This window comes from Rattus rattus, chromosome 2 (genome assembly GCF_011064425.1).
Source record: "Rattus rattus isolate New Zealand chromosome 2, Rrattus_CSIRO_v1, whole genome shotgun sequence".
In the NCBI taxonomy this organism is placed as follows: Eukaryota; Metazoa; Chordata; class Mammalia; order Rodentia; family Muridae; genus Rattus; species Rattus rattus.
The window spans coordinates 97845497-97870483 of NC_046155.1; the positions used below are offsets into that span (position 1 = coordinate 97845497).

The following is a 24987-nucleotide window of genomic DNA, read 5'->3' on the forward strand; positions in this document are numbered from 1 at the left end:
TCTCAGGGAATCAACACTGGTGCCCATAAGACTTACTTATTATATCTTTGTTGCCTGTAGCATTTTTGGTATGATCTGGCTCATTCCATTTCTTTAAAAGCCAACAAACAAACAAACAAACAAACAAACAAAGTCGGGCGTAGTGGCACATGCCTTTAATTGCAGTGCTAGGAGGCAGAGGCAGGCAGAGGCCAGCCTGGTCTACATAGTGAGTTTCAGGAAAGCTTGAGCTACATAGTGAGACCCTGTCTTGATAAGAACAAACCAACAGCTCCCCAAATAGTCAGGCATAACTGACTTTAACCCCAGCAGAGCAGGGGAACCATTGTGAGTCTGAATGTTTGCCTGGTCTTCGTTGTGAGTTCAGCCCGGACATGGACATACAGTATGATCTTGCCTCAAAACCAACCCAACCCAACCCAAACCAAGCCAAACCCTCTGTGCATATGTGTAGTGTATGTGTGTTTGTGCACTTGTGTGTGTGTGTGTGTGTGTGTGTGTGTGTTTGTGTGTGTGTGTGTGTGTGAATGTGAAGGCTGGAGGTCAACTGTGGGTGTCTTTCTTTTCATTCCTCACCTTATTTTTTTTTTTTTTTTTTTTTTTTTTTTTCTATTCTTTTTTTTTTTTTTTTGGAGCTGGGGACCGAACCCAGGACCTTTTGCTTGCTAGGCAAGCGCTCTACCACTGAGCCAAATCCCCAACCCCTCACCTTATTTTTTGAAAAGTCTCTCACTCAACATGGAGCTTTCTCTGAACCTAGAGCTCTCTATGTAGGCCATACTAGGTGGTCAGAGAATCCCCCAGGACTCCTCTCCAGTGAGGAGGTCACAGGTGCACACTGCAGTATCCATCTTTTCTGTGGGTACTCGTGTCCTCATGCTTGTGAAGCAGGAAACTCATCCCCAGCCATTGCCCCGTCCCCTAATATCTTAAATAGTCTTCCTAAATAACTAGCGAGTTGCAACCTCTGGCTTGGACAATAAGGATCTCCAGAGGCTCTTTTGCTTCTGCTTTATGGACCACAGGTTACATCCCGGACATAGGTGATTGGACCAGGGGGTGGGATACCTGATCAAAGCTGACCAATCAGATTCCTCTCTTGGGAATTTGGAATTAGGCCATTCAGTCAGTTAGCAGCGGGAAGCTGAGGGAGAGGCAGGGTAGAAACAGGGTTGGAGTGTGAGTCACATGCAAGCCCAAAGGATGGAGGAGCAGAAAAATCCCTGAGTAAGCGGAGCGAGCTGGTCCACAGAGACAATGGAGCAGCCACACAGACAGCCTCGCAGCCAGGAGGACCTGCAGCCCCAGAAGGAGCGGTGGAGACAGGCTTGAGGCTCCAATGGCGTCCCCATTTCCCGCTCCGGCCCCAGCTCATCCTGCCGGCTCATCCTTCCCGTGAGATTTTGGCCTCCTTATTGCAAACCCCCTCCCCTTCTTTGTCCTGAGCTATCTTGAACCTTAATCAAAAGGCGCACTGCTGGTGTTTCTCTTTTGGAGGGACCCAGCTGTGACTGAGGCTGAGTTTGTGGGGCAGGGGCAGTACTGGGAGTGAAGCAGATGCAGCTGCTCAGACCTGCAAGACCGGCTGGGATCGTGGTCTTAGGTTAAATTGGTGCCTGCTACAAGAAGAGGTCTGTGTGGTGTTGCAAAGGTGGGGTCTTGGAAACTGAATACGCCAAGGAAGGAGTCTCATTTTCTGTCTGCGCTAGGGGCAAAAAGTGGGTGGAGTTTTGAGTGGTGGTGCTTGGCTAAATGTAATGGTCCGGCTGAGCCTCGTGGACTACGGAGACAGACTAGGGTGACCTCTTCGAGCCTCAATTTCTGCATCTTTGAAATGGGATTGTCCAGGATCAGCATTGTCCTGGGAAATGTACTTACAGGAACGAGTGGGGAATAACAACACTCAGAGAGCAAGGCAGCTGCTGTTGTTGTTTGAGGAAGCCACAAGAGTCCTGGCTTCCTGAAGGAGGTGGCCTCGGGTGCTGACTAAGGCAGTAGCAGGACATTCCCCACTGATGGCTGTACTTCCTGCATTCTGCCCCTCACCCCAGTCACCATTCGTTTATTGCTCTTCCCCTCCCCTCTTGTCTGTTCTTCCTGTCTTTTCGGTTTTAGGAAACAGTGGGTTGGATTAAGGCATGGCGGTCAAAAGCAGGTCTGGGTCCTGACCTAGCCCCTTGTTTGCCATGCCCCTGAGCAAGTTAATGCGTCACAAGAAGCCTCCAGTTAAGAGCTTCCCTCTGTGAAGTGGAAATTAGAATGTATCTCTTCTACTATGAGGAATGATTAGCTGCTCATTAAAGCGTCCCCTCCCCCCCTTTCCTCCTCTCCCTGCTTGGTGAATATTGTTCCTCCTGGACCTAGGTGTGCCTCATCCTTTCCAGTAGCCACTGAAGTGGCTTTCCTTCTCCCTCAGAGCCCAGGCTACCAACGCCGGGAGGTGAGCAAAGCTGGAATTCACAGGCTTTTCACTTCCTGGAGACTCATGGAGCTCCTATGGTGGTGGAGTTGATGGTTCAGACTAGGTGGTCTGCATTTCCCCCCTTACTTTAACAATTATCACACCCCAGCCAATTGTGGCATCTGCATACTCCCAACACTGATAAATATTCATGAGAAGGAGAGGCGCCAGGGCCCCTAGGGGAGAGCCTGAGGGAATGCTGGGTCAAGCTCTCCTTTGCAGGCAATGCTCAGACAGACCCATCAAGATTCCCTAGGCCCCAGGAGGGAGGGGGAGGCCGCTCCTAGGTGTGGAGATCCCACAGAGTCACAGGCCAAGATGCCTACAGAGGAGCTACTGGGAGGGATTGGGGCTGCTCCACTGATCTGGTGTAGCTGTCCCCTTCCGGGTCGGGTCTGTCCCATCTTTTCTATCTCCTGGTTCTCTATCCTCTGGCTCTTGTTCAGTTTTTATTTTTTATACCTGTCTCTCCCTCCCTTCCCACCCATCCTCCTTCTTTCAATACATTTCCTCATCCCCTGGTCTCTTTCACTTTTCTTCTGTCTCCCCCTAGTAATGGCTGGTTGGGCTGGATAACAGGGTGTAGGTGAGGAGACTCAGGCTCCCAGATACAGTTAGTTGTGGGAGGGCAAAACGGTTGCTGTGTAAGTGGTACTCTTCAAGGTCCAGGGACTGCACTGTCATCTGACCTCACAACCCAGCGCTCTACTGTGTGAGCACAGGCATCTCCCCCCAACCCCCCAGCTTTCTTGTGCAAGGCACTCATCTGTTCAACGAATATTTATGAGCTTTCACCACCTGTTATCATTTAGCACTTATTGGTCGTACGTAAGGTGCGCCCCCTTGCGTGTGGTCGTACATAAGGTGCGCCCCCTTGCCTGTGTTTGGGATTCACCTGCGGACGGGAGAGAGTCCATGCTGTGGAGTGGGCATGGTGGCAGAGTAGACAGAGGAGCCATGAAGTAGAGTTTGTGGCAGGTGTGTGTGTGTGTGTGTGTGTGTGTGTGTGTGTGTGTGTGTGCGTGTGTGTGTGCGTGCGTGCGTGCGTGTGTGTTTGGTGGGGACTGAGAGGAAAAGAAGAATGAATCAGGAGAAGGACTTGGGGACTTGAGGTAGCTAGCATGGGCATTGAAGGCAGTGGCTATTAGGGAAGAACATCCAGGGTAGGAGAGTAGGGTAAGAAAACTTCCAGAGCAAAGAAAGGCCTTGTGCAGGAATCATCTGGTGGAATAGGGAACAGAGGGGCTGTAGAGCCGTGAGGCAGATGACAAGAAAGGAAGATTGCCTGCTGGGAGGTGACATAGGAAGAGGTGAGGCTGGATCACTGGGACCATGCGGGCACTCGGGGTTTTTCCTGTGTGTGAGCCGGGTGGACCTGAGACTCCACCAGCCTGCTCTGAAGGACTGAAGGAGACCTGCGGGCAGCTGGCAGTCACCTGAATGCCTGTGTGACAGTCAAGGCAGGGGATTGGCTGGGCTGAATCCATTAACCCTGGCTTCACCTCTCTTTCTCTCCATAGAGTGTTCAAGAAGGCAAGCCCCAATGGAAAGGTGAGTCTGTGCTGTGTGCGGACTCCTCGCTGTCCCATGTTCTGGGCTCCTCTGTGGATTAGGAAAGGAAACAGCCTCCCCGGCACTGCTAGCTGGGGCTGACACAGCTCTGTCCTCAGGAGCCCTCAGTCCTAATGGGAAGGCGGAAGGGGAGCTGGAACCTTTCTGTGTGGTGTGTAGACTTCAGGGAGCCCCAGCTGGGGAGAGATGGATTGGACATCAGTGTGAGTGTGAGAAACAGGGACAAGCTGGCTGCAGGGACACCATTGAGTCCCCTGGTGTTGGGATGTCATAGTGTCACCTCGTGCCTCTTTTCTTCAGGAGGTCTCAGGGCCTGGGCTTCCCTTTTCCTTTCAGAGGATCTGTTTCACAGGCTGTACCCCATTTTATTCTCTGTTCAGCAAATAGGAAGCGCTGAAGTCATTATGCCAGGGCTGGGCTGGAACTACTGGGGTCGGGAGTGTGTTGAGACGAGGGAGACACAGTGCTCACAGCGCGGAAATCAATCATCCCCACACCAAGTGCCAAGTGTGAGCTATTGGGATGCCCAGGGACTGTAAGGCCTTGCCTGGGTGTGTGTGTCAGCCATGGCTTCCTCTGCAAGTGACACAGTTCTAGGCAAATGGAAAGTGAAGACGGGGAGTTCTATGGTGGAGTATAAAACCCAGGAAGTGTAGGGCATCCCAGGCTAGTGAGTGTCCAAGTGTGCAAAAGGAGCAGAGTTGAGGAAGATACAGGGCCCATGGCAGGAGTCCTGTGTCTGGGCTTCACAGCGCACACACCCTGGGCTACCATGTTTACTTCCCTGTCTCCATTTGGTGTTCGTAGCAGACATCACCAATCATCTTTAACCTTTCCTGCTGAGCCGGGATCCATCTTATCTTGGATTCCTCGGCCATCCAGGGCCCCAGGCATCTCAGACCAGTCAATTAGATTTGGTACTTTGAATGAAAAGCCATTTGTCATCCTTACCCCCACCAGGCACAGAGGAATGGCTAAAAGGTTTTCAGAAAGGCACAGCTGTTAGATTTCCATTTAGGTGTGGCTGAGGACTGTGTGGACTGGCCCCGGTGGAGGCTGATGTGGTCACCCCTGAGAAACCGGACGGAATGCAGGGGGCAGGACTGAGGGAAGGCTGAGAACTAGAATGGTGCTCCCAGTTCAGTTTAAGCCAGCAGAGCTCGGTCTGGCTCCTGGGTAGGAAGCTAACTTCCTGGTTCCTCAGTGCCCCAGAGGCAGCATCCTCATGTAAGTGGCTCCCTGCCTAGAGCACTCAGCTTGTCTGCCTGCCCCCCAATCCTCGCCAGGATACCCCACTCTCCTGTTTTGTTCTGCTTTGCCCCTGCAGCTTTACCACCAACTCCTCAGTGGTGTTTGGCTTGAAGAACTCCCTAGGCCTCAATGTGTTTGTCTATAAAATGGGAGGAATAACAACTCTTTCCTAGGGGCTTGGGAGGCAGAGGTGTTTAAAACCTTTCAAAGGTCTATTATTGTTAATATTAGGTTTGGGGCAAGGAGCCATATCTTGCTGCGGTTCCAGTAAGGGTTAGGGATGTGTGTGTCAGTGTCAGCGTTAGCTTCTGGGTGGGGGTCCTGTATTCCGCAGTTCCACTGCCACTAATGTTTTGCCTCTCCTCCCTAGCTCACCGTCTACCTGGGAAAGCGGGACTTTGTGGACCACATTGACCTGGTGGACCCCGTGGGTGAGTGCTGGGCAGTGGGCTAGGGAAGAGCCCCATCTCCAGAGCTCTGGCACACAAAATGGGTGGGCAAGGCTTCCTGCTTCAGGAAACAGTTTCTGGACAGCTCCTCCCTAGTCAAGACAGTGGCCTCTGACTGCTCTAAGACAGAGAAGAACAGCAGCCGCGTATCTTACATAAGGCTTGCTGTGCAGCGGCGATAACTCATGCTTTCCCGACAGAATGAGGCACAGAGAGGCTTAGCGACTTGTTCCAGGTCACAAAGCTAGTAAGTCAAAATTCTAGCCTCTGGCTCTGCTGTCTCCTAGGGAAATCTTTCTCAGGGCTTCTGAAATAGAGGCTGCCCTCATCTACACAGGACTCTGCCCGAGATGCTGTGTCACAGCGGCAATTGGCTCCCTAGGGGTTGGCTGAGTTCAGGGTTTCTGTCCCTTGGAACTGTTGTCATCTTGGTTTGGATTATTCTTAGTTGGTGGCATCTGTCTGCCTGGACATTGCAGGATGTTTGCCAGCATCCTTGGTCCCTACCCATTAGAAACCAGAACTACCCCTACCACCACCCTGTCATGACAATGCGCTAAATGACCCTGTGGGAGTAAATTCCCCGTGCTCAGAAGAGCTGCCGCTACAGAAAGACATTGGTCTCTCGGGCTCTTTTCATGTTGTACTGGGAGGTTCAGAGTCATCCGGTTTACAGATGGACGCACCGAGGCCAGAGATGTTCAATTGTTATTTTTTAAAAAGATGGTCATGGGAAAAAAAAGGAGGTGGGGGGGCAGTCACAATGATGCAAACTGAGGCCTGAGGAAACTGGCCGCAGAAATTGTCTTAGAGGGCTGGAGAGATGGCTCAGTGGTTAAGAGCACTGACTGCTCTTCCAGAGGTCCTGAGTTCAAATCCCTGCAACCACATTGGTGGCTCACAACCATCTGTAATGAGATCTGATACCCTCTTCTGGTGTGTTTGAAGACAGCTACAGTGTGCTTATATATAATAAATAAATAAATCTTTAAAAAAAAAAAAAAAGAAATTGTCTTAGAGATGCTGCCGTGCTCTTGTGCCCTGTCCTGGGGCTAAGAGGAACCCTTGAAGTGCCAGAGTGGGCTCATGGAGAGGAGACCTTGGTGAATGTAAGCAGAGGCCCCGGGGGCTTGAGCCCCTGGGGTGTTGACAGGGCTGCAAACTGAAGATGCTGGTTTTGATCCAGGCCCCTTCCTCTAGGACCTGGGACAGAACCACCTACTCTTCCTCTCCAGCCTTGCCCCGGGGGCAGTGTGTAGGTCTTCTGATGTTCCACCATTTGCTTTTTCTCCAGAACTGGCTTTTCTGAGGCCCAGGGCCCTGGGTTTCCCTGGGTTTCACCTGTGCTCAGCTTCAGGCAGTGGTTTCCCAAAAGTTCTTTGTGGGTCAATGTTCATAATCCGAGTCCACAGAAGAGACTGTGGATAGCTGAGAAAAGGAGAGAACCAGATCTCCAACACACACATTGGCACTGGAGGGTACTACTCCATGCCAGGTTCCCTGCTAGACCTGAGAACCCAATGTCCAGGTTTGGTCATTTGCCTCAGTAAGAAGCCCTCTGTCTATGACACTGCCCTCTCTGAACTGGTCCTGTCTTCCCTTCACTCCACCATCCCTTCTGGGACAGGGACCTGGTGCTAGCCCAGGGCCCAGCACCCAGGGCCCAGCACCCAGGGCCCAATGCCCAGTTGATGGAGTATTTGCACCAGCTCTGAGCGTCCTCTCCTCCAGGCCTTCACACTTCATTGCTCTCTGAAAAAAAAAAGCTGAACTTTTTTCCCCTCTGGCTTTCCTGTCATCTAGTGAACAATCCTGCCTTATTCTGTGGGGCCGGGCTCCAAGTTATCCCCCTCCACCCAATTGAGGAAGCAATGGTGAAAGGGGCAAATGCCCTCACTGGGTCATTGTATTTACCCTCAACGGAGCTCCAGGTGCCCAGTCATGGAAAAGCATGCATGGAGGGGTGGGCGACCCTGAGGGTGGACTGGGATATACCTGTGACCTGAGGCCAAAGTACTCACTGTCTTTCTTCTTAATTTATTTTATGTATACGAGTGCTCTGTCGCTGTCTTCAGACACACCAGAAGAGGGCATCCGATTCCATTACAGATGGTTGTGAGCCACCATGTGGTTGCTAGGGATGGAACTCAGGACCTCTGGAAGAGCAGACAGTGTTCTTAACCGCTGAGCCATCCCTCCAGCCCTCACTGTTTCTTAAGATACTTTGAGTAATCAGTCATAGGGGTGGGGTATGTGTTAGAGTGGGTGTGTGTACGTGTGTGCATGTGTGCATGCGTGTGTGCCTGCATGGTCCCTGGGACGGTGCTCCTACCCCCTGGGGTGCTCAGCTGAGATGGATTCTCTGTGCCCTGCCAGATGCTCTGCTCCCAAGGACAGCCCTTGTGAGAGGCATCGGGCTTCATCCCATTTTCTCCAGTGTGCGTGAGTCATTTTATTGCTGTGACAAGATGTTCACTTACTTGGGCTTTAGAGCTTTCAGCCCACAGTCGCTCAGTGCTGTGGCACTGCAGTGAGGCAGAACGCCGTGACCGGGAGCATGTGGAGAAAGCAAGCTACATCCTTCCCAATGACCAGGAAGCAGAGAGGGAAGAGGGGACTGAGAACCAAATACAAGGCATATGGACGTTCTTCCTCCTACTCGGCCCATCTCCTATGCTGCCCACCACCTTCCAGAACCCATTAAGCTATGAATTCCCTGGTGTGGTAGAGCCCTGTGAGCCAGTCGTTTTCCAAGGCAGACACTGTTGCTTTGGAGATCAGCTTTCAATACATCAGCCTTTGGAGGGCATTTCAGATTCAGACCGTAACATTCGTGCTCACACGTGCCAGGGGCTGTCCAAATACTTCTATGCGTGACAAAATTTACCCGTGCGCACGTTGACGCACACTGCCCATCTGTTGCCCTGACAGATACTGATCAGAGGCCCCCTCTCCCCCCTCCCCCCAATTCCCCACCATGTTTCAGGAAGCTCTGGAAATCTCACTGATCCGAAAGCCTGGTGCAGTGTCTGTTTATTACAAAGCTCGCCTAACATGACTCAAGGCCATTTACCATAGCCAGCCCCTTAGCGAGATTAGTCATTTAATGATGGCAATTCGGAGAAATGTCCTTATGTGGTTTTGTCACTGTGTGGAGGACACAGTGTGCTTACACAAACTAAAATCACCATGATGTCCCTAGGCAGTATATACCTCACATATACCGGGAAACATTGTTATACATATACTGTTCCTTGAAACATTGTTCTACAGCCTGAGACTGTTGCCATGTTTTCCTGTAGAGCCGTCAGTGGCTCTGATAGTAGGTGCACATCCTGCAGAGGGCCACACCCAAACGGACAGTGTGTCTTATGACCTTCAGGTTTGAGTGGGTGGTTGGTACTCAGGTTGAGAAGGTCACACACATGGGGACTCCGTTCATTCTCTCCCCCAGATGGTGTGGTCCTGGTGGATCCTGAGTATCTCAAAGAAAGGCGAGGTAAGCTGTGTCCCTCTGACTCTCAGCGTGCCGGATGCTCCACATCCCCTGCTCTCCAGTGAGATCGGCGCACTGCTTGATGCTTAAGCAGGACCTTGGCTAATCTCATGGCTTCTCCCTGTCCATTTTCCTGGTTCCTTAAATGAACCAGTGCGTTTACCATAGTCAGAACTCTGATGTCCTCTGGTTGCAGAGATCTCCTGCTTCTTGTCCCCTGTATAAGAGCTTCTGTTCCAAGCCCTATCCCATTAATAGACTGCGAGACTTGGGGGAGGTTGGGCGGCACCGGTACAGGAGAGAGGATCTCATTGTATAGATGGTAAAGGTGGAAGGTCTGTGTACAAGGTTAGGGTTAGGCAGGTTGAGGTTCCCCCACCTCTTAGACACAGCCTTCTGTGCGCTTCCCCCTAGGCTGTCTCCCTGCCCCTCTCCCTGTCTGCCAATCTAATCCAACCACCATGGCTGCTAGGCTGTCTAACCATCCTTCCTGCCCCTCCATACTCTTGGGCCGGAGTGACCTGGGGAGGGCCATCAGGAGGCTCCTTCCTAAGAGACCACATCAAGGCTGCCCTTGAAGTCACCTTGTGTCAGAGGGCAGTGTACTCACCCTATTTAAACCTGGGACGGGCTTGTAGCCTCCAGTACACAAACCCCAGGGTTACAGCTGGAGATCTGGGGATGGGGGTGTTGTATGCTACCCTCCCAGGCCCTTCCTCAGTTCCCCTGCTCCTCACAGTCTACGTGACACTGACCTGCGCCTTCCGGTATGGCCGGGAAGACCTGGATGTCTTGGGTCTGACTTTTCGCAAAGACCTGTTTGTGGCTAACGTGCAGTCCTTCCCACCGGCCCCTGAGGACAAGAAGCCACTGACGCGGCTACAAGAGCGACTCATCAAGAAGCTGGGCGAGCATGCCTACCCCTTCACCTTTGAGGTCAGCACGCCTTCTAGCATTCCAGAAGCATTCTGGGATGTTCTCAGTGCAGGCACATGGGGAACAGCAGCTGCTTTAGCTCGCCCAGTTGGTATCCAAGCACCATCACTTACATTACCTGTTAAGTGACTTGTCTCTGGCCACTGTGGACACTCCACTTTAACCTCTAGGCTACTCCTCTGGCCCTCCTTCATTTAAGTTTCTAGAAAAAGGAAGGCCCGGGGATGGTTGTAGTGAAGGAAGGACTCCTGCCTGGCCTTGGGTCCCTGTGTACAGTCTGCCCAGCTCATCCCCTGTCATGCGTCCTTACCATTCCAAGACTGACCCCACGCTTCTGGAGTTCACATCTTCCTGTTTCTGATACTCCATGACTCTGGGGCAAGGATGAGTTGAGAACTTAGATGAAGAACATTTGAATTCTCATCTTCCATAGTCTGCCCTGACTTTCTGTAGGGCACGGTGTGATATGGGATGGCCAGGAGAGAACTAGTCTATTTCAGGGTCTCCTTGTTGTCTCATGGAAAAGATATAGCTTGTTTTCAGAACACTTTGTCTGATGGAGGAGAGATGGTCTGTTCTCAGGGGGCCTGCTCTGATGGGTGTACAGTAGTGACAGAGGTGTGTAGGGGGAGATGAAGCAGAGGTGAAAGGTTAGCTCATGTTATTTGTCTCCTGAACAGATCCCGCCAAACCTTCCATGCTCAGTCACATTGCAACCTGGGCCTGAGGACACAGGGAAGGTAGGTCACTCCAAGAAGACCATCTCGGGTTCAGGCTTTCATGGCCCCAGGGTCCTGGTTTTCTCCCCGTGGGGTAGTGGACAGTTGGAACTTTGCTTCCTGTTGAAGGCCCGGGCCTGGCTGATGTTCCTTGGATAATCAATCAGTCTCCTGAGACAGGGCTGCAGATGCAGGCTGGCCTCGCCCCACATTTGATGATGCATCGCAGGCTCCCTCAAGTCACTTTTGCTGGCTCTGGTATTGACTGCACAGCACCAGCAAATTCCGAGCACCTACCTATGGCCTCACACAGGCCCTGGCAACCTTGTTTGGAGAGGGAGTAGCGGAAGCTTAGAGAGGATTGACAGGAGCAGGTTCCAGGCCCTAGACTTCAGAGTCCACTCTCATCTCTAAGGCAGAGGCAATGAGCATGGTCTTTCATGTTGTTAGAGAGTTAGGGAGACACCATGACACCCAGCTCAGGGTTGTTACATTGCTGGTGGCCGTCGTGAGGACAACCACCCAGACTGAAGCAGGAGTCCCAGGTGGGATTGGGGTTGACTGATGGACCCACAGGAGCAGCTCCAGTGGAAGGAGCTGGACAGGGACAAAGTCAACATCGGGTACCAGGGTTTCAGATTCATGTCAAGGAGTCCTCAGGTGACTGAAGTTCATGTTCCCACACAGCATTCTGGTTTGTACGATGGGAGGGTGGTTGGGGACCTTGCGTCCCTAATGCCATGGGGTCAGCATGTCCTCCTCTACAGGCCTGTGGTGTGGATTACGAAGTGAAAGCCTTCTGTGCTGAGAACCTGGAGGAGAAGATCCACAAAAGGTAGGTAGGATGCTGGTGGGAGAGGGGAGGAAGCAGCGGCGAGGAGGGGCTTTGCTGTGAGAAGGGTCTAGAAGTCTGAAGGGTCATGGTGAGCTTCCTGGAGGAGGTGGCTTGAGCCCTGCTTTTCTCTCACCCCTACCTCTCTGCCCTACCCCTGCAGACTGCAGCCTTTTGATATTAGAAAGACCCCAACTTCAGTTAACTTTCAACAGTGGGTAGCTGAGAGGCCCCCAGCAGGAGTGAAGCCTGTGTTTGTGGACGGATCTGAACAAGGGGCAGAAGTGGAGAAAAGTGAACCTAGAGAGGCTCAGTGTGGCTCAGAGAGCAGACATTCTCCCACAGTGCTCAGCAGACAGCAGGGACAAAGCAGCTGGTCCTGACTTCTCATGGTTGCCCTTCCTGGGGGTCCTGGAGTTCAGGACCTCCTGCCTCCTCGGGTCCTCTGATGCCCCTGCATCCTAAGTCAGGTTTCTAGATCACCCCGCTGAGGGGTGTCCACCAGCCTCTTTAGGGATGAGTTTGCCACCTGGTGGCGACTAGGAGTATCACAAACATTTTCATCTGCCTTGTGGTTGTTCCTGTTTGGGGGAGGTAGACTCTTGTCTGTCCCAACTTTCCTATTAAGATCTGCGATGAAGGGGACCTAATGGTGTTATGGAATGTGAGAGAGATCTTGAGCAGAATAATGAACAGTGGTAAACACTGAGAGTCACCACCCTCATCCTCTCCCAATGGGGCATCTGCTCCCAAGATTCACTAGTAATAGTGATACAATGGCTGTCAGTTCTCATAGGCTTAGTTGGTTCCGGTCATGTTCATAGTAATGGGCAGATGTGGTTTAACCTTCCCAGGGGTCCTAAGGGGTAAGAGTTGTTGTCACTGTTTCACAAATGAGGGAACTGATGCACAGGGAGGTAATTTCCCCAGAGCATGTGGTAACTCGCCAGCTCAGTCTGTCCTGGCTTCTACCCTAAGCCCTGTGACCTCCATTGAACTCTCATTCGTGGGCCTCTCTGAGTCACCTCTTCACTGTCCTGCACTCTTGGCTGAATTCACATCCTATAATGGACATCCTCCTCCATGAGGGCTGTCAGTTCTGCATGCTTCCGCTTAGCAAGTGCCAGGCGGCAGGTGCTGACCCACGTGCTGAGACTGTGGTGGTGAACCAGCTAGGTAAGAGGCTCCCATCCTCCAGTGGCTTACGCGATCAGGAGACAGGGAGCAAGAAGTAAAAAATAGTCCCTTTCTTACTATTTATTGTGCTGGGTCCTGGGATCCACAGACCCAAATGAAGCACTGCTGTTGGATGGCTCAGGGACAGGATTGAGGAGGCTGGGGCTGTGTCACATGGCGACAAACCCTCCAGGTTAACCACCGTGATTGGCGAGCAAGAGGGAGCTGCAGTAGCCACTTGAGCAAGAGAAGGGTCTAGTTATCGCAGAGAAGGGAGTGTGGGGGCGGGTGACTCTGTCTGTCTTTCTCCCCATCCATCTTCCTTAGGAATTCTGTGCGGCTAGTCATCCGGAAGGTTCAGTATGCCCCTGAGAGGCCTGGCCCTCAGCCCACGGCTGAGACCACCAGACAGTTCCTCATGTCGGACAAGCCCCTGCACCTTGAGGCATCTCTGGATAAGGAGGTAAGAGGCTCAGATCCCATTGTCCCCAGCTCTGCTACCCCTCAGATCCCAGTGTCTCCTGACTGCCCTTAAGCGTTTGCAGAACTCTGTTGTGGTTCAAAGGACTGACAGAGGTAGGCATGGGCATCTACAGGATGGGAGCAATGGAAGGGTTCTGGTCCTTCCTCTTCACACTCTAATTGCCTGCTTGAGACCGGGTGGAGAGCCCAGCACATCAGCAGGGGTGATGATGGGAAAGAGGACCCAAGGATGCCTTGCCATTACCCTCTTATCTGTGAGCAAGAAGGTGAAAAACTCTTTGAAGTCAGGTGACTAAGCCAGCTGACTGGGGTGTAGGCGTGCACCTCCTCCTTCTTGGGTCAGCTAAAGGCAAGGGCCTGGACGAGTGGTGGAGGCCCTTCCCTAAGAATTCCGAGCAGGTCCTTTAGTTGGTTAGCCTTTCCTCTCTTCTCCTGAATTTTCCAGAGTTTAATGTGTCTGCGAACCCAGACCATCAGAGCCCTCAGGGACTTGAGGCCTTGCTCTGTCCAAGCCTGCACATAGAATAAGGAGAAGCAGAGTCTCAGATAACCTGTCCAAGGTCATGCAATGTTTGTCATCATTGCTATTATTGTTGTCTGAGCTAGTGATCAGAATGGGACTGGGGCCGAGGATGTCAGCTTCTTTTTCTTTTTCCTATGTGTGTATGTGGGCGTGCATGGGTGCATGGGTGCATGTGTATGTGTGTGTGTATGTGGTATGTATATGTGTGTGTGTGGGGTGTGTGTGTGTGTGTGTGTGTGTGTGTGTGTGTGTGTGTGGGGTGTGGGTGTTGTATGGTGGGGTGGGTGGGTAGTGTATGGTGGTGTGTGTGTGTGTGGGGGAGGGTGTGTGTGTGTGTGTGTGTGTGTTGTATGTGTGGTATGTATGTGTGTGTGTGTGTGTGTGTGTGTGTGTGTGCGTGTGCCCACACATGCATGTGTGTAGACCTGGAGGACAGTCTTGGAGGTGTCATTCTCAGAAATGCCATCCAGCTCCTTTGAGGCAGTCTGTCAGTGGTACAGAGCTTACCTGGGCTAGACTCTGTGGGCATTGAGCCCCAGGGGTCCTCTTGTCTCTGCCTCCCTAGTGCTGGGATTACAAGTACCCAGCATTTCTACACAGCTTCTGGAGATCAAACTTAGTTCCTTGTGTTTGCAACACAAGTACTTTACTGACAAAGCCGTCCCCGCAGTCCTGGAATGGAAAGACATCTTCTAGTACAGACGTCTTTGAAAGGTCCTACAGTGGTACTGAAGGTTCATACACTTGGTGTTTTGTGACACTTTTATGTCAGTGGGAAGTGGCTGAAGAGCTAGGGGGCAGAGTTTAGTGTCCCTGCCCACACTCTCCTGTCTTTTGCCTCACAGATCTATTACCACGGAGAACCCATCAGCGTCAATGTCCACGTCACCAACAACACCAACAAGACTGTGAAGAAGATCAAGATCTCGGGTAGCTGGGAATCCTTCCGGGGGGGTGGGATAGCGGCAGGCGTGGTCTTCGTTAAAAGCCTGAGACAGTACCATTAGTAGCTTCCTGAAGCTTGCGTCTGCCGGCAGCCTACAGTGGCTTCAAAGCTGGGCAATGGGTTTACTGCCTTGCATATTCCTCCTTAGGCTTCCTGGGCTCTGGCCAAGCTGTCCTGGGAAGAAAGACTTCGTCATGGAAGGGACTAGGCTTTGATGGGGTTTCTGTTTGGGTGGAGTCTGGGGTGGTGGCCTGTGGTAAATGCTGGCCATTGTCTCAATCTAAGCAGGCACACCTGCCACAGGGAGCTTGAGGTATATCATGAGAGGGACCCCCTGACTCATGCGCCCACCTCCCCGGCCCCTCTCTCTCCAGTGCGCCAGTATGCAGACATCTGTCTCTTCAACACAGCTCAGTACAAGTGCCCAGTGGCCATGGAGGAAGCCGAGTAAGTGTGTTTGAAGCCAACTTTGGATGGGTGGGACTAGATAGGAGAAAGGGAAGTTCTGAGTCTAGGACCAGGCATCTCTAATCAACCTGCAGAGAGCAGGGCCTCTGCCTTCTTTGACATTCACAGTAGATGGCACGGAAGAGTCTTCTTCCAGGTGCTGACATTATAGGCGTGAGCCAGCCACACCTGCCACTTAGACCTGGTTTCTAATATCCTAGAGACAGAGATGTTAATATCAAACTAACTATTCTTGCATTATTGGATAGTCTCATATTCACTGTTGATTAAAAATGAAGTCCACAGCCACAAGGCATAGATGTTGGGGGTTCATTGCAATGACCTAGAGCCAGGACAGCATTTAACCCCAGGTGGGACGCCATAGTCTGTATTTGCATCTGCAGCCTGGAGGAAGGATAGTCGTCTGGGCTTCCAGTGAGCATGGTTTCCCGTGGGGTTGGGCTAGGGGGTTGAGATGTGGCTGGCTCTGCTCCAAGAGGCAAAGCTGGGTCTTACTCCATGGCTGCCCTGGTGTCAGGTGAACGCATCTGTCTCATCTTTGAAAAGGGAGTGGGGGGGATAAAACAGCACCAGGCCAGAGTGAACAACGGAGGTTCCTGTACATGACTGATGGATATGCATTAAAGCAAGTAGAGTTTCAGTGGTAGAACCTGGGTAGGGGCTGCCAGTCACTTACTCATGGTTTGTATGCAGTGATACTTTTGAAAGTAAACATGGGCTGAGTAGTTAGGAGCCCTTGCTGTTCCTCTAGAGGACCAGGGTTCATTTTTCAGTCCCCATGTCAGGCAGCTCACAACAGCTTGTAATTCTAGTTCCAGGGGATATGATGTGGTGCACATATAGTCATGGAGGTGCATGCACACACAGACACACAATTAAAAACTTAATCATTAAATAAATACTAAAAATAAATGTGCAGACTGTAGAGATGGCTCAGTGGTTAAGAGCACTGACTGCTCTTCCAGAGGTCCTGAGTTCAATTCCCAGCAATCACATGGTGGCTCACAACCATCTGTAATGGGATCTGATGCCCTCTTCTGGTGTCTGAAGACAGTGACAGTGCACTCCTATACATAAAATAAATCAATAATCATTTTAAACGTGTGCTATCTAACTGTGCATCACGGTGATGCCTAGTCCAGGATTAGTCTTGCTTGTGTGTGGTGTGCCTCTCTTTCCAATGGCAGTGGGCTTCCTGCTAGATCTGGGCTTGGCCCAAGGCTTCCTCACATCTGGGATGTAGGGGTTGCTGGCAAAGGGGTTTTTGGAACAGGGCCAGTTCAGACATCCTGACTGTGATAAGGGTCATCTTCATGCTGTTTCTCTACCTCTCAGTGACACTGTGGCACCCAGCTCAACATTCTGCAAGGTCTACACATTGACTCCCTTCCTGGCAAACAACAGAGAGAAGCGGGGGCTTGCCCTGGACGGGAAGCTCAAGCATGAAGACACAAATCTGGCTTCCAGCACTCTGTAAGAACTCGCCTCTAAGTCCCAGACCCTAGTGCCCACTCCACCACAGGTCCCACCCTCTTGGCCCACCACTCCGAGGATGATGTTTAGGCTTGTTTCCAAGTCTTGACTAGGGCCAGCCCCCTGAAATGTGGCTAGCCCGGGAGGCTCTTTCCCTACTCCCCCTGGATCCCATCATTTGGGGGACACAACTGGACAAGCTTTCTGCAGGAATTGGGTGCTCTTGACCCAAAGTCCTGAATACAGATTGGGTGTGTCCCTGTTGCCATCGAGGCAGGAGGGGAGAAATGGCTTCTAGAAGGAAGGAGATAAATAGAGGCTTGGAGAGGCTGGGGAAGAGGTGGGGAGCTGGGTAGATAGATATGGGGGCCCTTCCACATGAGGCACCATTAGGCCATTTGGTCCATGGGCATCACTGAGGTTTCAGGGTTGCCCCACCCTAGAAGAGTTCAGACAGTTGTGGAGGGACTCATCCCCTCCGATGATATCTGGCTCTCTGCAAGGGGCTTGGTCTTTGTTGATTCTGAGACCACCATCCCCAAGCTTAGACTTAGCTCAGGCTAGCCCATCACATTATTGCCCATCACAGGCCTCCAATCTACCAACAAGCTCTTTCGTCCCTCTTTTACCCTGACTTATATCTGACCTGCCCCTCACGAGGCGTCAGCTCCTGATCACATCCTTCCCGCGCTACCCTGACTCCCAGCTGCCCTTGGCTTCTCAGCTCTCAGTGCGGCTCTTTCTGCTTATGGGTTACTGAGTATAAACGATGGCGAGAGGGCAGTTAGGGCTGGCTCTCGCTGCATTGTGTGGCACTGGCGAGGCAGGAAAGAGGACCCACTAGGGCTACAGAGCAAGGACATCTCATAGCTGGATGTGGAACCCAAGGAACTGGGACCATGGCTCAGTGGTAGGGACCTGCCCATCATGCGTGAGACTCTGGATTTGATCTCTAGTACCGCAAAGAAGGACATAAAGGGAACCAAGGGGTACAGTTTCCAGTGCACTGTGCACAGATCCTTCCTGACCTCTGTTGCGCCTGGTGGCTCAGGAGAGGCGTGGACAGTGGTGCCTCCCATCACACTCCGATGCCTACCACATCCTGCCCACCAAGGAGCCCCAAGCACCAGCTTCCCTGTCTCCCTGCAGGTTGCGGGAAGGCGCCAACCGTGAAATCCTGGGTATCATTGTTTCCTACAAAGTCAAAGTGAAGCTGGTGGTGTCCCGGGGCGGGTAAGTTCAGCCTCCCCAGAAACCCCTGCCCATCCACCCTGGTTGCCCGGCCTTTAGCTGCGTCTTCCTGTTGAGGAGGCGAGACTTGAGGACTTGGTTTTCTCCTCCCTCCTCTGATTCCTCTTCCTTCTCCACTGCTGGGTCTCCTCTCCTCCATCTCTATTCCTCTCTCCTCCTCTTTAGCCTAGGCCCGGGTCTGGCTCTGAGGATTGGGTACAGCCTATGCGAATCTGGGTGTCCTCAGACCGTGTGCTGTGATTCTCAGGGGCTGCATGCACTTCCTCACATCTCAGGCCACAGTGCCCATGCACCACTCTTGGAGACTGAAAAACCCAGAGCTGAATTGTGCGGGGCGGGGGGTCCTAATTGGCTAACTTTCCCGTTTTATAGATGGGGGGAAATGATGCCTAAATAGTTCTCCTGAAGGGCTCAGTGGCATTTGTTTGGGCAGTGTCTCCAAGCCAAGGATGGCGCACCCCCCTGCAGTCATAGCCCTTGGGAGGGAAAAGCAGGAGAGCGGGCGTTCAAGGCCATTCTTGGCAGCACTGTGAGTTTGAGGTCAGCCTGGACTGTCTCAGTTGAACAAAGAATATGTCTCAGCGGCTGGCAGCGTTAATACTGACTTTATATAACAGAACATTTGTAAACCCCGTGGCCAGTCTCGTGTTCTGTGACTTTGCAGGACCCACAGTCTTCCACATCCTAGTGACCCCCAAAGTCTTCCTTCTGCTGTTAGATAACCTGGGAGCAGGGAGATTAGTTTTTACAGATGAAGGTCCTGGGGTCGAGGGCGTCTGCAAACCCATCCCTCAGTGCCCTAGATGCCAGCTGCCCCGGGGTTGGGAGTATGTCCTTGGGCGGGGCAGCGGAGCAGTGAATGAATGTCCTTTCTCTTTTCTCCCGCTCTGCACTCTGTCCTGACCGCTTCTTCTGCTTCCTCTGGCCCACTCAGCCTGTTGGGAGACCTTGCATCCAGGTAAAGCCCCTCCTTTGTCCTGCTGTGTCTACCTTCCTGGAGGTCCTAGGGTCACAGACCCAGCTGATCAGAACCCCGGGGTACTGAGAGGGAAGGATCTAGGGTTATCTCCGATGGCAGGCTGGGGGTGTGCTGTACCCGGAACTGCCAGGACGGACTGGGGAGATGTGGCTCCAAGCACAACACCTCAACTGCTTTCCTTCCCACGCAAGTGACAGGACCTTTGTAGACAGCAGTGGTATGGGCAGTGGTCCTAGATGGGTCATCTGAATTGCTGACCTGAATCCTAGGATTTTCTGGAGAGATGCATTCTTTGTGGCTTTCAAACTTCTACTCCACTGAGAATTCATGGCTAACTGTAGTCCGTTGCCATTGCTCCCAGACCACAACATAGGAGTAGGTGTGGCCCAGACAAGATTGGGTGGCCTCCTGTTGTCACACGATGGCCATGTCACTCATCCTATGAGATCTTGAGTGAATCAAGAGACGATTCTATCTTGTTCAGGGTCAAACGGCGAAGAGTTTATGAGTCCAGACTTGTGGCCAGGCTTGTGGATGGTACTGGAATCCCAGCAGGGAGACAGTGGTGTCCTTACTACTCACAGCCTAGCAGAGCTGAGGTCCTTCCAGTCACATCCAGTATGGCTTCATTGAAGGCTGACTGAATCTGGCTTGTACCAGCCCACCACACCCAGTTCCTTCCCCCTTCACAGCTGCAAACATGATCAGTAAGATGTGGCTGTGTTTTCTGGAGACATTCATAATTCTAGGGAGGCTCTGTTAGGATGATGCCACCCTTAGCAGTGGGAAGCCTCCGGGGCTAATTTTAATCAGCCTCTCAATTCTGTTTACCATCCAGTGGCTAAGGGGATGGAGGGGGGAGCCAGAGTCTCACTGCCAATGGCTGTGCAATCTGTAGCAAGAGGCTAGTCTCCGAGAACCTAAGCGTTTGGCCTTTGACTAGGCTATCATCATAAAAAAAAAAAAAAAAAAAAATAAGGTGTCTCTAGGATCGTAGGAGTTGTTCTAAGGAGGGGCTTGGAACAGTCCTGGGTACACTCTGTGTCATACAAATGCCTGCTCTTGTCCTCAACCTGTCTGTCAGGGACAATTTTAGGGAAGAACTGGTCACCAACAATGGCTGATGGCCAGCTCTCTCTCCCTCTCACCTGCACACACAGGAGGTGTCAGAATCTGCACATGGCACGGACAGCTCTGAACCCCAGTTCCTGAAGCCTGTGGGTGGCAGGGAGATGGGGTGGGTAGGATTGGGAGAAAACTGGGCAGAGTGGTGTCCGGAGGCCATGATGATCTGGGATGGGTAGGGCCTCCGGTCACCTTAGTTACCCACTGACCATGGTGTGAGTCGCTGGTCCATGGTAATCAAAGGGTCCTTAAGGCAAGGGGAGTTTTCTGTTTCTTTTTTCTTTAGGGACTGGGTGGATGGGGCTTCTATCTCCTTGGAAGTACAGGAGAAGAGGCATGGTCAGCGTAGCAGAACTGGAGTGTAGTTGCTTCTCCATGACCTCCCCAGGCCTCAGACTGACAGGGCAGGCGGTCTTAAAGGCCGAGGCTCTCTCCAAGCTCACTGAATTGGGTATGTGTTTCAGTGACGTGGCTGTGGAACTGCCCTTTACCTTAATGCACCCCAAGCCTAAAGAGGAGCCCCCACATCGGGAAGGTGAGTGGGACCCGTGTGTCACTGGGTGGGGTTTTCCAGCTTCCCTCTTATCCCTCCACCATATTTCTTTCTGGGTTAGCCTTCAGCCCAGAATCACCCTTTCCCCAGCCCCCAGTCCTTGGAGAATCCACAACACATCTAACCCAACTAGGAGACAGAGAGCCCTGATTCCTATTCTCCATGGGACAGGGAGGCTAGGAGTGGACGACAAGCCACACTGGTGGATTTTAACTTTAATTTAAAAATTTATTTATTTTATTTTATGCATATGGGTGTTTTGCCTGTATGTATGCCAGTGTACTGTATACATAAGTTACCGTCAGGGGCCAGAAGAGGACATCAGATCCACTGTGACTGGAGTTACAGATGTTTGTTAGACACTCTGTAGGTGCTGGGAATTGAACCCACAACCAGAAGACCCAGGACATTTAACTACTGAACCATATCTCAGTCCCCATATTAGCTGAGTTTTTAAAGTGGTAATAGGTTGGCTACATTCCGTCACAATGGATGTTACAGTTCCTCTCACAAATGGAGTCTGTGCCTACGAGTAGTCGGTGAGATGCCACAGATGGCACTCTGAATTCAGAGAGGTTACAGTGTGAAAAACACAGGGCAACATGATAGCAAATGCCCACAATCCCAGCCCAGAGAGATGTGTGAGGCAGGAGGATCATGTTGGAGGACAGCCAGGGCTGCAAAATGATCTTAAAGTAAGCGGAACTCAGGCAAGCAAGAAATTCCTGCACAGCCTTCATTGGGCATGGATGCCTCCCTGTATCTGCTGCCTCTGACCAGGGAGGCTCCCACTCACCTTTCTTCCTTGCCCTCCCATCCCCTAGAGAGTCTGAGGCTGGTGTGTGTGTGTATGTGTGTGTGTGTATGTGTGTGTATGTGTGTGTGTGTGTGTCCTGTCCCAATTCCTCACCTCTCATTATCCCAGACCCCCACTAACCCCTGGGGGCCTTACAAGCCTTGTGTGTGTTCAGTTCCAGAGAGCGAGACTCCAGTAGACACCAATCTCATAGAGCTTGACACCAAGTAAGCTGAACCTTCCTGCCTGTGATGTCTTGGGTGGGGCTGGACGTGGGACAAGAGAGGTGGAGGGGTCATTTGCATAAATGTTTATTAACCTCCGAGGAGCAGCTGGTCTAACCTGTCTGCTGAGAGCCACCTCTGCTCACCTCTTCAGCAACCTGCTTGCCTGCATGTGACTTGAAGGACCCTCCATGCCTGTTCCTCTTCCTCCTGCATTGGTGGGGTCTGTCTTCCTTGCACGTTCGTCGGTCAGTCCGTCCGTCCGTCTGTCTGCAGCTCCCACTCAGCTGGCTGACTCGGGGCTGGTTCAGATTCTGGGGCTCCCCTCTCTTACCTGACCCATGCCAGTTGGAGGCTGCCTGTGGGGTGGAGAAGGTGTCTGGGTGCTGTCACTCTTGCGGCCTGAGGACCAACTGATTCGGATTCCCCGGCGGTGGAAGGCGGTGGGCCACCAAACAGTGGCCAGAGGAAGAGGACCTGGTTCAATGGCTTGAATCACCTCTGGGGCCAGGCTGCTCTCTCTTTCCAGCTTCCCAAACCTCCTTTCCTTGATTCTTTGGCGAGATCTGAGAAACAGGTTTCAAGTTGCCCCAAGGAAACCCATTCAGCTGGCTGAACCCTATGGGGCAAGGGACTAACAGTGCCTCTCCCTGGGCCTAAAGGACAGGATGGAAAGAAACAGACCTTAGTCCTGCAACCTTAAACCAGGACCTCTCCCCACCTCTCTATCCCCATATATCCCCACCTTCCATGCCCCGTTCAAAAGTCCCTCTCCAACCTGGAGATCTGAGTTAGCGCTTCTAGGAGAAGGCTCTATATGGGTTCTTCTTACTTAGAGCCCAGTACCAACTTCCTGGTTGAAACTGCCATGCTCCCCAAAGCAGTCTTGTTAGTTTGATTTTGAGGGGTGAAGTGGGGTTTCTTGGACTTGTTCTTTGGGGATTCCAATGCAGAGTCACATTGCTCCCCTATTTACCTTCTCCATCCCCCCCAGGAATGGGTCGCTTTTCTAGCCCTTAGGAGAGGCAAGCTTTTTGCAGTTTATTTGTGAGAATCCCCACAGTCACCAGCGGGCTTGTAAACGGGTCAGCCTGGCACGCCTTTCTGCCTGAGGTCATCCCGAGACCCTGGAGAATGAGGTTCTCTCTTGAGTCCTCCCATCGTCTGGTCAGGCCTCTGGATCTGCCTGCTGTCTACCCCTGCAAATACACTGCGTTTTCCTTGTCTCTCCTACTAGTGATGACGACATTGTGTTTGAGGACTTTGCTCGTCAGCGGCTGAAAGGCATGAAGGATGACAAGGACGAAGAGGATGACGGCACTGGCTCTCCGCACCTCAACAACAGATAGACTGGGGCCGGCCTCAGCCCAGCAGCTCCAGGTTCACTCTCGCACTCGGATGCTTTCTCGTCTCCTTCCCATTCTGGTTCTTCCTTTTGTTCTTCCAGTTTCTACCAAGGGGCCCCAGTGGTCTTCCAAGTCTCGGTGATGAGCCTCTGGTCTCAGAACTGGCCTCGCATCACCACGCCAGCAGGACCACGTCCTCAGCCATCTCTCTGCGATCTCCTGTCCACCCCCTTTTCATGCTCATTCCCAGGAAGGCCACACTGCCCGGCCTTGGGATTTGGCTTGAGATGGGGAGCAGAAAGGGGAGGGTGGGGCCTGAAGGCACAATGATGATGGGTTTGAATGATGGAGGGGGTGGACAAGATGGCTCAAGACACACAAGAAGATGTCTATAGTCCCAGTAGGTGACGGTTTTGGCAGCTACAAGATGAGACCTTATTGAAGGTGGGAGAGGGCAGGACTGTGAATAGATTCTCAGTGCTTTGTTTTTGTGTGTGGTCCAGGCCCATCAGAGACTCCTCCCCCTCCACCCTCATCCTTGGTCCATGTCCCTATGTCTCCTGGGGAAGGCACATAGACCCCAGGAGTGGAGAGCAATGGACTGGTTTTCTAACCAGATGACATCTAGACCGAGGCAGGCTCCAGATCCAGCCATACACATGTCAGAACTGATCGGATGAGACATCAAAGCTTTGTTGAGTTTTGTGTGTGGGCACAGAGAGGGGAAGCGGGTTTTAAACAAACACCAGCCCCTAGCAGTGAGCCAAAGCTACTGAGGATGTTTCCTGGGAGGAGGTTAAGAGATGGAGCAGGGCAGGGAGGCATCCATCCTCTTTATCGTGGATAGTCCTTTAGGAAGCCAGGATGGAGGGACACAGGCAGCTGGAGCCACCAGTATCTCCAGCTTCCTCCAGTGACTGGCCCTGTAAGCTAGGAGAAACAGAGTGGTGCCTGAGGCCACCATCCCCCTGTTAAGGGATTCCTAGAAGATGCCATCCATATAGATGAACTCCCAGTAGGAAGGCGGCTCCTCTCCTAAAGGAGTTGATCTTGTTCCTACCCAGAGTCATGGGTAGCCGGTATCCACCCGCTGGTGTTAGTATGACTTGACTGGGGTGAATCTCAGGGTAACAGGGCAGACAGGTGGTGAAACAGAAAATGCTCAAAGATATCCTTGTTTGGTCTTCGATGCTAGCTTGTTGTGTGACCTTGGGCCAGTTCCCTAACCCCCTTTGGGCCTCAGTTTCTTGTTGGAAAGCCGAGAGGTAGACCAGATGATTCCAAGAGTTTCTTGTTCAAGTTTCTGTCAGTCTGTGACTCTCAAGAGCTTCTTTCTGATCTTCCAGGTGGAGCTGGGGCTGCCAACTGCTCCATCTGCCTTCGGAGGAAGTTCATGGTACCTCAGAGAACCCAGGCCAGGGCAGATCACTGAGTGCACCTTCCTGCCTAGGCAGGGCTGCTCTCGGACCTAGTCAGCTTATCTGATGTCAGGTCGTGGCCATAGCCTTTGTGAACTTCTCGACCCCAGAGCTATTTGCTGAGGTTTGCATGAGAAGTGTGTGGACAACCTCGGGTTTATCAGATGTATTAATTAGTAGTAGGGCAAGAGGATCTCATCTCGATTTCTGTTCCCCTTTTCTTAGTTCCATACATGCCTGAGAAGGGAGACCACAGCTTTTGTTTGGTTTTGAGACCGTGTAGTTTAGGCTAGCCATGAATTCACTATGTAGCTGAGGATTACTTTGGATTCCTGATCCTCTTGTCTCAAGTGCTGGGATTGCAGGCACGCCCCTGCCACTGCTGGTGTCATGCTTTATTGTACAGATTCGATCCCAGCCATCTTCAGTCCATCATGCCTGGTGATTGCAATTATTTCTTGTGGTAAAATGGTCCAGGCCCACTGGCCCTGAACCTCTTAAATCTCAGAA

General features: G+C 52.0%; 1 protein-coding gene across 1 annotated transcript; it reads left to right on the forward strand.

Annotated features, from left to right (window-relative positions):
- Positions 1–1170: 1170 nt before the first annotated feature.
- Positions 1171–24368, forward strand: Arrb1 (arrestin beta 1). The gene is made up of 16 exons (XM_032893021.1): positions 1171–1395; positions 3982–4012; positions 5655–5715; positions 9188–9232; positions 9969–10165; positions 10846–10905; positions 11652–11719; positions 13220–13355; positions 14744–14828; positions 15219–15291; positions 16648–16785; positions 17935–18018; positions 18971–18994; positions 20605–20675; positions 21665–21716; positions 22951–24368. The coding sequence occupies exons 1-16, from the start codon at positions 1340–1342 to the stop codon at positions 23060–23062; spliced, it is 1293 nt and encodes a 430-aa protein (XP_032748912.1). The 5' UTR covers positions 1171–1339; the 3' UTR covers positions 23063–24368.
- The last annotated feature ends 619 nt before the right edge of the window (positions 24369–24987 follow it).